Raw genomic sequence first — 11,672 nt, forward strand, 5'->3', positions numbered from 1 at the left:
TTCATTTCTCATTTAAAGCCAAATTTATCAAATCCACAATTTCCAAAACAATATGAGAACTGAAACACAGCTATCTTCAAAATTTACACTTATCCAAATTTTGCAATGCAGTTCAGCAACCAGACAATGTTTACAAAAATGCATACATTAGGGGGAAATGTTAAGAACCCACCACAGGAACGATGCATCTGGGTTGCTAGGTAAAAAGAGGGGGGGCAAACGACAGACATTCCAAAGGCCACTAGAGAAAAAGACAGAAGCAGAAAAAGTGCACTAAAGTGAGGGAGAAACAGAAGCTCTTTAGGACTCCAGGGATTCCTATTGCCTGGTGTCCAAACAACACACTTATCGATCACAACTCTGACTTCACTCATTGGTTAAAAACACTAACAGGTGGGCGTAGCCAGGCTTGCTCTTTTCACAGAAATCGCTCAAAAAGGTACCTGCACATTTTGTGTCACAACTTTCTTTCTAAGAGGGCTAGAGACTTACTTTTTAAAAAAAATGAAAACTCACAGTCTGGGGCTCCTTCCTGGGAGCACCAGTGAAGGCCTTTGCAGATAAAATCATTCAGATTCATTCCGACTTGGATGCTATAGTTGATACAGTCTCAGTGGATGTAACTTTGGCTCCTGCCTGTCCAATAATAATGGATTCTTTTCAATTTGTACAGCCCGAGGATGTGGACAGGATCCTTGGAGAGGTGAGAGCCACCACATGTCTTCTAGACCCCTGCCCTTCCTGGCTCATTAATAGCGCCAGAGAGGGACTGGCTGAGTGGGTGAAAGGAGTGATCAATCCCTCCTTACAACAAGGCAGAGTTCCAGTGTGCCTAAAGGAGGCAGTTGTAAGGCCTTTGTTGAAAAAGCCCTCCCTGGATCCCTCCATAATGGATAATTATCAGCCGGTGTCCAATATCCCATTTTTGGGCAAGGTAATAGAGCGTGTGGTGGCCTCCCAGGTCCAGGGATTCCTGGATGAAATGGAGTATCTAGATCCATTTCAGTCTGGTTTCAGGCCTGGTTATGGGACGGAGACGGCTTTGGTCGCCTTGGTGGACGACCTACGCAGAGAATTGGACAGGGAGAGTGTGCCCCTGTTGGTTCTGCTGGACATCTCAGCGGCTTTCGATACCATTGACCATGGTATCCTTCTGGACCGCCTTGCTGGGATGGGACTTGGGGGCACTGTTTTACAGTGGCTCCGTTCCTTCCTGGAGGAACGAACCCAGAAAGTGGTGCTGGGGGATTCCTGTTCGACTCCTTGGCCGTTGGCCTGTGGGGTCCCTCAGGGCTCAGTTTTGTCCCCCATGCTATTTAACATCTACATGAAACCACTGGGAGAGGTTGTCCGGGGGTTTGGGGTTCGGTGCCATCAGTATGCTGATGACACCCAACTCTACTTCTCCTTTCCACCTAACTCCAAGGAAGCTGTCTTGGTTTTAAACCGGTGTCTGTCATCAGTGGTGGACTGGATGAAGGCAAACAAATTGAAGCTTAATCCAGACAAGACAGAGGTGCTCCTGGTCAGTCAAAAGGCAAATCAGGGAATAAGGATTCAGCCTGTGCTGGATGGGATTACACTCCCCCTGAAGACGCAGGTTTGCAGTTTGGGTGTGCTCCTGGACTCAGTGTTAAATTTGGAGTCCCAGGTTTCTGCGGTGGCCAGGAGTGCTTTTGTACAATTATGATTAGTGCGCCAACTGCACCTGTTCCTTGAGCCATCTGATCTGGCCACAGTGACACATGCCTTAGTTACATCCCGTTTAGATTACTGTAACGTGCTCTATGTGGGGCTGCCTCTGAAGACTGTTCGGAAACTTCAGTTGGTGCAACGTGCTGCAGCCAGAATGTTAACTGGGGCTGGTTACAGGGACCATATGACTCCCCTGTTACAAAAGCTCCACTGGTTGCCACTCTGTTTCTGGACACAATTCAAAGTGCTGGTGATGACCTATAAAGCCCTATATGGCTTAGGTGGAGGTTATCTGTCAGACCGTATCTCCCTATATGAGCCTGCCCGGGCCCTGAGATCCTCAGGAGAGGCCCTTTTCTCAATACCTACGTCCTCACAAGCACGACTAGTGGGGATGCGAGATAGGGCCTTTTCGGTGGCTGCCCCGAGGCTTTGGAACTCCCTTCCTAGGGAAGCAAGAATGGCCCCCTCCTTGCAGTCCTTCCGTCGGCAAGCAAAGACTTTTTTATTTCAACAAGCCTTTGGAACAGAAAGCTGTTAAGGACAGGACTTGAAGGGTGCTGCATTGCTGTTGTCTAATTGTATTATTTTAAACTGAGTTTGAATTATTTTAATTGTATGTATGAATGGTTTTAATACTATAAATAGTTTAATTCGATTTTAATCTAGACTTTTGTATGTTTTTAATTATATGTGTGCTTTTATCTGGAAGCCGCCGTGAGTTCCAGTTTTGGAAAAAGGGCGGGGTAAAAATAATGATAATAAATAATAATAATAATAATAATAAAATTTAATTTTTGTGTCGCCTATCTGGCCGAAGCCACTCTAGGCGACGTACAAACTAAAATTCAGTAAAATACAATACAATGCAGATAAAATAAATGGGTGCCCGCAGGTGCCAGGTTGGCAATCCCCAATTAAGAGCATCTCTCTTCTCGATCGTCCCAGAGTGCAGGACACGGAATAATGGGCTCAAGTTGCAGGAAGCCGGATTTCAACTGGACATCAGGAAAAACTTCCTAACTGTTAGAGCCATGTGACAATGGAACCAATTACCTGGTGAGGTAGTGGGCTCTCTGACACTGGAGGCATTTAAGAGGCAGCTGGACAGCCATCTGTCCGGAATGCTTTGATTTGGATTCCTGCATTGCGCAGGGGGTTGGACTTGAGGGCCTTATAGGCCCCTTCCAACTCTACTATTCTATGATTCTATGAAACCATTAAAAAAAACCCAGTCACATACCCTTATACCTAAAAGTGTCATGGGTCAATACCAACTGGACAGCAGTCAGTGGCAGCACCTCATTCCAGTGGGCTGGGTCAACATCAAATGAGCCTTGACAATTTGCAGGATGACCAACAATACACTTGCAAATGATCTCAGTGATCTAGCTGGGAAACAAGGGTTCAGGTGGTCCCTAAGGTACCCTGTACCTAAGTTGTTCAGGGCTTTGTAAATTAATTCACTAATAGGCAGTTTAAGAACATACCTATAGCCAAGAGATATTTCTATCAAACTTTAAAAAGCAGAGAAACTGTGCAGCTATAGTGAATGCACCAGGGTAGCAGGAGACCTGACCTCCTCTCTGAGATATTGGACAGCCCTACAAATTTGTCAAAATGCAAACACAATTTGGGTTGGTCTTTCACAGTCCAATCCACTTCCTGTGTAGCTTGGAAGAATTTGGTAACCCATCAGCCTCAGCCAGCATTGCCAATGGTCAGGAAAGATGGGAATTGTGGTCCAACAACATCTGGTGGCCCACTAGTTGGGAAAGGCTGTGCTAGAAGATGTTCTGTTCAACTCACAGAGCATCAGTCAGAGCGGCTGACTGTTAAACCACTCTGGCCACTAGAGCTATGTCACGGGAATAGGAGTCTCCTCTTAGCCCCCTTCACAAAATACACTTCCCAGGATTCTTTGGGGGAAGCCATGACTGTCTAAACTGAAATAAAGGTCTGGTGTGGGTGTGGCCCCCTGATTAGCCAAGCCCAGCAGCTGTGAGTCTGGCTTTTAGAACACTGACAGTTGGTTCTTACTGAGAATGCCTGGGCTTATAATTGAGTTCAATGCTAAATTTCTTAAATTAATTAAAAATCACCCAGACATTTTTTTAACTTTTAAACTTCAGAAGGTGAAGGTCAGAGTATGGGGCAAGGTCAATATTAGGATTACAGGTACTCTGTGAACATGGCTGATTTTTAATGAATTTCAACAGATTATGAGAACTCTCAGAGAAAAAAGTCCAAAAGGGCTCTGGAGGTTTTTTCTCTCTTTTTACACTTTGAACCCTCTATTCTCTCTGACTGTTTTGTGTATCACCATGAAAATTGACAGGGTTGTTAAGCAAGCGTTTCTGAGTTCAGGACTATAAGTTTTGTAAGGTTTTGTTTTCAAATGAGCTTATGGGAAGCATCAGAATGTCATGTGGGGTATTTTCAATTTAATATTGCGGAATGTGAAAAATCCCCGCTGGCTATAGTATACAGCCACTCTAGTGGCTGTATAATACAAGGACCTTGAATCTGGCTCAGTAGCAAGTAGGCAGCCAGTTCAGATGTTTAAACAACAGCATTGCATGTTGTCGGCCATGTGCCCCATCAGCAGTCTGGCCGCCACATTCTGGACCAGACCAAAGGGCAGCTCCTCATAGAGTGCACTGCAGTAATCCAGCCTTGAGGTTATCAATGCATGGACTACAGTCCTCAGGCTGCTCCCTGGTCCTTTTAACTGGAGATGAAAAGAATTTAACCAGTGACTCTGTATGCAAAGCACATGTTCTACTACTGAGCTATGGCCTCTCCCCATTAGGTATCGCATTGGGCCCAATGAAGTTGAAAATGCCTTAATGCAGCACCCAGCCGTGGCAGAATCCGCTGTCGTCAGCAGCCCAGATCCTATCCGAGGAGAGGTAAAATGAAGTTGCCCATCCACAGTCAGTACCTTGGACAGCAGACTGACAAAGCCACAGGCCAGCCAGTCACAGTCTTCCTCCACTATGAGGAGACACACTGTATTTCTATTCAAATAATGCTCATTATTTCTAAGTCGGCGTGAATACATATCAATGAGCATATGTCCGCTTTTATGCAGAATGCTGTAAGCCGTGAAAGCATTTGTAGTGGCATCTCTTTGATTTTTGTTGTAGATTGTAAAAGCTTTCATCATCCTGTCGCCTGCCTACGAATCGCAGGAGAAAGGAAAATTAATTCTTGAACTGCAAGAACATGTCAAAAAGGCAACAGCTCCATACAAGTACCCCAGAAAGGTAAGAGGAGTGTTCCTGAGCATCTCTCTCCGGCTGGCTTTAGCAATAGAAGACCTTAGGTGCAGCAGAGGGTGATCCATTAGGGCAATTGGGGCACCGCCCCACCAAGCTCGGCCTGCTGTCAGCCAGCCCACATCTGCCTCCTGTCTTAGTTAGATTGAGACACAGGGTGGCTCTGCCTATCATTGGCTCTGGCTCCACCTACTGCGGGCCTCCCTGCCGTCCGCCCCATCATTCCGGTAGCACTAGCCACCACTTTCTAGGTGGATGCCTAGGAGGGAGGGTGACTATCGTTTCATGTGTTTATAAGCCATAACAAATGAGAAGAAACATTCAGAACTGAGCCACAAATTCAGCTCTTAATTTTCTGGCTGCCAGCACAAATAAAGAAGCGTAAGAATATAAGAAGACCTGTCCTGGATCAGGCCAATGGTCCATCTAGTCCAGCACCCTGTTCTCATAGTGGCCAACCAGTCACCTGTGGAGAGCCTGAATCAAGACCTGAGTGCAATAGCACTCTCCCTTCCTGTGGTTTCCAACAACTGGTATCGGAAGCATAATGCCTCCAACAATGGAGGTAGATCATAGCCGTCATGGCTAGTAGCCATTGATAGCCTCATCCTCCATGAATTTTTCTAATCCTCTTTTAAAGCCATCCAAATTAGCAGCCATCTCGGCCTCTTGTGGCAGTGAATTCCATAGGTTAACCACATGGTGTGTGAAGACACATAGTAACATAGTTTTCATTATCTCAAACAACAACAAGCATACGAACTCACCAGATGTGATGAAGTTCTTCCTGCAACTAAACTCCAGCAAATATTTTCCATAGGGATCTTATAAAGTAGATGTTGAGTAATATACTACCGTCTGTAACAGTTCTAGAAATTATACAAAGATGCTGTTCCAAGGGTACAGGGCAGTATGTTGTTGGGGTTGCTCCATTCATTGCTGCGGCTGCAGGAGGAGGCAGAAGACATTTTTGGTCCCCTTGATGGGTGGCCTTTTTCTGCTTAAGAACAATCAGGAGGTGTCAGAGGGAAAGGAGCTATTGATGCTTTAAAAACCAAAGCAGAGCCAGTCAACAAACAAGGGATGTGGAAAGGGGTGCAGAGGAGGGGGATTTATATGGGTCTAAATCTGGATGCATCTGGATGTATCACTGAACACTAAAGTCAGGATCATTCAGACTATGGTATTCCCGATCTCTATGGATGGATGTGAAAGTTGGACAGTGAAAAAAGCGGAAAAGAGAAAACTCAACTCATTTGAAATGTGGTGTTGGAGGAGAGCTTTGCGCATACCATGGACTGCGAAAAAGACAAATAATTGGGTGTTAGATCAAATTAAACCAGAACTGTCACTAGAAGCTAAAATGATGAAACTGAGGTTATCATACTTTGGACACATCATGAGAAGACATGATTCACTAGAAAAGACAATAATGCTGGGAAAAACAGAAGGGAGTAGAAAAAGAGGAAGACCAAACAAGAGATGGATTGATTCCATAAAGGAAGCCACAGACCTGAACTTACAAGATCTGAACAGGGTGGTTCACAACAGATGCTCTTGGAGGTCACTGATTCATAGGGTCGCCATAAGTCGTAATTGACTTGAAGGCACATAACAACAACAACAACAAATCTGGATGCAAGGCTGTCAACCTTTTTACAGTCAGGGCTCCTGTGCCTTTACCACAGCAGTGTCAAACCTGAGTCCCAGGATCCAAATGCAGTCCTCCCGTCAGTGGTCACTGGTCTATTGGGGCAAATGGGGTGCTGCCCCACCAACCTCAGTCTGCCCTTAGGCAGGTCCCACCTGCCTGCTTTCTTATTTATTAGATTCATACAGTATCCTGCCCTTCTTCCCAGAAGGAGCCCAGAGGGGCAAACAAGCGACAGAACACTAAAAACATCTATAAAACATCTTAAAAACAAAACACTTTAAAGACATCGTAAAAACAATTCCAACACAGATGCAGAGTGGGGTAAAGTCTCTGCTTAAAAGTCTCATTCAAAAAGGAAGGTCTGGTTTCATACTTACAAGGGGTGTCCCTGGTGGCTAACGTCCTCCTCCTTAGTCTTGCCATTATAGAACTCAGCAGAAAGGAGGATAGGGACAAAACTAAAATGAGTTGCATCTGCATGTCGTTGGCTCTGGCTCCGCCTGTCATTGGCTCTGGCTCCGCCTACTGTTGGCCTCCCTGCTTGCCACCCCACCAGTCCCAATGGGCACCAACCACCTCTGCATGAGGTGTAGGGCAGGTGAGTGTGGCTTGTCCAAAATGGCCTCGTAGGCCAAATGGGAAGTCCAGTAGGCCTTATTAGGCCGGAGGACTGAAGGTTCCCCTGCTATCAAAGACTGGTCTTTTAATGGTTTCAACTTGCAGGGCGCCATCAAGAGCTGTTCCAACCGCAGCTACTCCCTAGTCCAATGTTAAATTATATCAGCCTTCCATAGCCTCAGACCTGCCAGACATTTTACATAACAACTCCCATCATCCTGACTAGGGATGTGTTAGAATTCCACCCAATTTGGACTTGGTCCAGAATTTTCCATTAATTCACTTATTCGCTATTGTAGCGGATTGGATTTTTATGTAATGATTTTCAACACGCACACACCTTTTCCTCCGGCCTCACACCCTGCTGGTCCTGCTTTGCAACCCCCTTGAATGTTTTTCCTTGGCTGGGATGTGTCCTTGAACTCTGATCATGCCTCTTGTTTCTCAGGGTGGAGAGGGGCATGCACCCACTTGCCTAGGAGTAAGTCCCATTGTACTCAGGGCAAAACTGCACATGCAGCAGGCAAGACCCCTTCAGATTTCTCTATCCTTCACAAAAGGAAATCCAGAGCTGAAGAACAGCCTTGGATCTGTGACAGTGGCAGAGATGTGAAGGGCTAGGGAAAAATCTGGGAGGAAATTTTTGTTTGTTTTCCCCGATTTTTTCCTATTGGAAATGGGGGGGGGGAATGTCCCCCCCCATTTTTCCATTCCCCCCTCACCGGGCTTTCACATCTCTAGACAGTGGCGGTGGACCACAGCCATTGTGGCTAGCAGCCATTGTGGCTAGCAGCCCTTGAGAGCATTATTCTCCATGAATTTGTCTACAGTTTTTAGATATTCTTAATGTTTTAAATGTTTTTTCATTGTATTGTTTTGCTGTTCTGTTGTTTGCTGGCCTGGGCCCCCTTGGGAGGAAGGGCAGGACAGAAATGTAATAACTAAATAGATAAATAAATAGAGACAAATGGGTGCTTCCAGATGTGGAGGGCTTAACATCACCCAATCATTGCTGTTCTGCTTTCTCCTGGGAGTGGAAGAGCGACTCTGTTCCCAGACTTCTGGAATCCAAGTGAGCATAGCCAAATGACTAGTCACCTTCTTTGAAAGTCATCCAAGTCGGTTGCCATCACTATATCTTTTAGGAGCAAATGACTTTCTTTTGTCCGTCCTGAATCTTCCAATATTCAGCTTCACCGAGTTCTAGTTATTATGAACGAGGGATAAAAAACTTCTTCCTATCCATTTTCATCATGCCATGCATAATGATATTCTTCTGTCATGTGGGTTTCCCCCCCACACACACACACACACAATTAACGAATACAATGTTCAATAAAAGTTGGTATGTGGGAAACAAAAATATCAGCAAACTCCAACTGATTGGGAATGGTTATTGAAATGTCTAGAATTGGTAGAAGTGGATAAGCTGACTGAGCTGTAGCCAACTAAGTTATACTCAGAGCAGACCCGCTGAAATTAATGGACCTAAGGTGTGTCCATGAATTCTAATGGGTCTACCATGAGTAGTAGGACTAACACTGGATACAACCCACCATACTGGTTCATAGGAGAGAAGGAAGACTGCAGAACAACAAAGTGGTAGAGAGATGGACTTGCTTTGTTAACTAATGGAATATGAGATATGGAAATGTAAGAGTAGAAATAAATAGCTTTTTTCTATTCTTTTTTGAAATGTTGATGTTTTTTTAAAAAAATAAGTGTGCTCAACCATTCTCTCTTTCTCTTTCCATAGATTGAGTTTGTGCACCACTTACCCAAGACAATTTCTGGAAAAATCCAAAGGAAGGAGCTGAGGAAGAAGGAGTGGGGGACAGTAGCATAGTGGCAAATTCAGAAGTGCAGGGTCCCTTCATGATAGTCAAAACCACACCACCTCTTCTGTGTGTTTTTTTGCTCCTGTGTTGAGAATGATATCCTTGTTAATACCTTCTCCCACAACAACAGACATCCCTAGGAACCAATAACCATGAAAGGGGACAGTGTTAGCTACTGAAAAGAGTCTTCTCAGTGGCTGATTCATCTCCTTTCACTCTGATTGGCTCATAGGACACTGGAGACATAGGGACCCTGCTGTGACCTTGCTCCTAAAAAAGTAAGAGGGGGTGAAAGCCTAATGGGACTCTGAAACCAACATGAAAGGATTGGCTGTTATTTGTCTCAACAGTCTCACAGGATGGATGAGCAGACAAATGATCATGGTGCTGATGGTGAACTCTTTCCCTCTGTGGTTATTTGGATGTCAGCATTCAACAAAGTTCCATTGCCTCATCATGGCTGTAAAATGATTAATTTGCTTGCTTATAACTGACACTGGTAAATAAGACACCACTGAGCATACGGTAACATATTATGGGGTTTCTGTCTATGCATGAAGTCTGACAATGAAAATAAAATGAATAGCCTTCAAGTTGATTCCGACTTATGGCGACCCTACGAATAGGGTTTTCACAGTAAGCGGTATTCAGAGGTGGTTTACCATTGCCTTCCTCTGAGGGTGAGAGGCAGTGACTGGCCCAAGGTCACCAGTGAGCTTCAGGGCTGTGTGGGGATTCGAACCCTGGTCTCCCAGGTCATAGTCCAACACTCTAACCACTCTTGGAGATCACTTGTGACTGTGTATGATTGTCTTCCAAAATATAGTCTTTAACAATGGATCTGTCTGAATCTGTATCCACCACCGATGTACCAGACCATGACTAGGGGCTTCTGGATTTCACAGTCCTGCCCCTGTCGCCATTCGCCATGGGACTTTTGTCATGAAAGATACCTGTGTGTGAATTTGTTTTATGTGGGAAGATCGGTGCACAATGATCAACACACAATCTTGACAGAAAAAGGCTTTGATCCAATGCCATGGGTACCATGACGATTGGAAGTCCTTTATCTGCTGCAGCCGTCATCCGCCTTCACAGCTGTTGTAACATACACATTGTTATCCTCCGCCTGTTCTGCCGTTGAGGACTTTCTTGGATTGTTCTTTGTCTGGTTCCTCTCCCTCGACCTTACCGCCGTGGGTGACCCTGCTGGGAGCACATGACTCCCGAAGGCATCGCTCACAGGGTTCATTGGAACACACAAGCCCACTCACCACTACAAGGTGACAATCCTTTCCAAATGATGAGTCACTTCCCTTTGGAGGTTGGAAGTGGAAATGCACTCTGAATGGAAAAGTACTCTCAGGTCAAGAAGGACGGCTTTCCTAGGGACAGTTGAATTGGCCATTGTTGGTTAGTTTCTAATTTTTCCAGTCTTCCTTTCACTCCATTTTCTACATCAGCTTGCATGGGGCTACAGCGTGCATGAAAAATTAAACACATTTCTCTGCACATTTCTTCTAGCATGCCACATTTTTGTATACAATTTCCTTTAATATATGCTTATTTGCAAGCAATTTTCCATTACCACATCCATTTATGTATGTTATTCTCACTGATGTATGCACCTTTATGTACACATTTACCTAACAGGCATTTTAGTGCACATTTTTTTCTTTAGAGACTTGCATAACAACATTCAGAGAAGCACACATTTTGAAGGGTAGCTACATTTTGGCTTGCGTGTTAGTTCAGGGAGGGTGAATTTGGCGGATGCGCATTAAAATGCAAAACAAATGAATTCCCACCCTTCCTTTAATGTTTCCTAGCACCTCCTTTTAACTGGAGATTCCACTGATGAAACCTTGCACTTTCTGCACCCAACATAGGTGCTCAACTGCCAAGCTATGATCCCTTCCCTAATTTATTTTAATAAGGGGGAGTGGAATCCAATTGTCCACTTTCTATTTGTTCAAGGCTAAAATTGCAACAACAAAAGCAAACAAAAAAGAGCTCTATTCATTGCACAGGTTGTGCTTATTTTATTTGTAACTGAAGCACAAGGGTGTGTGCAATCCTAGTGTGTTCCTAGTTTACTTAATAAACATTCAGTAAAATGACACAAGGCAAAATGTCTGCCTTTCCTTTATTGCCTTTCCTACCTGCACTTTCTTCGTGCAACAGGTGTTCAGCCACTGAGCAGTGGCGTCACTAGGGTTGGTGTCATCCGGTGCGGTAACTCCTTGGCGAGCCCCCAAATCTCCTGCTGAGCGTATGCAAGGCCAGCCAGCCATGCCCCTGGGAGGGTGCATGTTGGAGGGGCACCCAGCCGGAGAAGCAGGCCTGGGAACGCCGGAATGCCTCCCTCGCCCCGCCAACACTGCTCCCAGTGTCGCTCGCCCGCCTGCCTCCGAGGAGGAGGAGTTGGCTGCTCCGTCGCCGACCTGGAGCGCTTCTCGGCTCCTTTGCCGGGCAATGGCGTGGGCGCCCTGCCCCGCAACGGGGCGGTTCTGGGTGTCACCCCCCTCATGGTGTCACCCGGGTACGGTCTGCACCCCCCGCACCCCACTAGTGATGCCACTGCCA

At 45.5% G+C, this 11,672-nt stretch overlaps 1 protein-coding gene across 2 annotated transcripts in view; it reads left to right on the forward strand.

Annotated features, from left to right (window-relative positions):
- Positions 1 to 9,684, forward strand: part of LOC133371868 (acyl-coenzyme A synthetase ACSM3, mitochondrial-like) — a 35,148-nt gene extending 25,464 nt beyond the window's left edge. For both annotated transcript variants that reach the window (XM_061599768.1, XM_061599769.1), the window contains 3 exons: positions 4,508 to 4,607; positions 4,845 to 4,964; positions 9,005 to 9,684. In XM_061599768.1, the coding sequence (XP_061455752.1) occupies positions 4,508 to 4,607; positions 4,845 to 4,964; positions 9,005 to 9,094 (310 nt within the window). In that variant the 3' untranslated portion in view covers positions 9,095 to 9,684. The remainder of the gene's footprint in view (positions 1 to 4,507; positions 4,608 to 4,844; positions 4,965 to 9,004) is intronic.
- Positions 9,685 to 11,672: the final 1,988 nt, after the last annotated feature.

The sequence above is a fragment of the Rhineura floridana genome, chromosome 17 (assembly GCF_030035675.1).
Source record: "Rhineura floridana isolate rRhiFlo1 chromosome 17, rRhiFlo1.hap2, whole genome shotgun sequence".
NCBI lineage: Eukaryota > Metazoa > Chordata > Lepidosauria > Squamata > Rhineuridae > Rhineura > Rhineura floridana.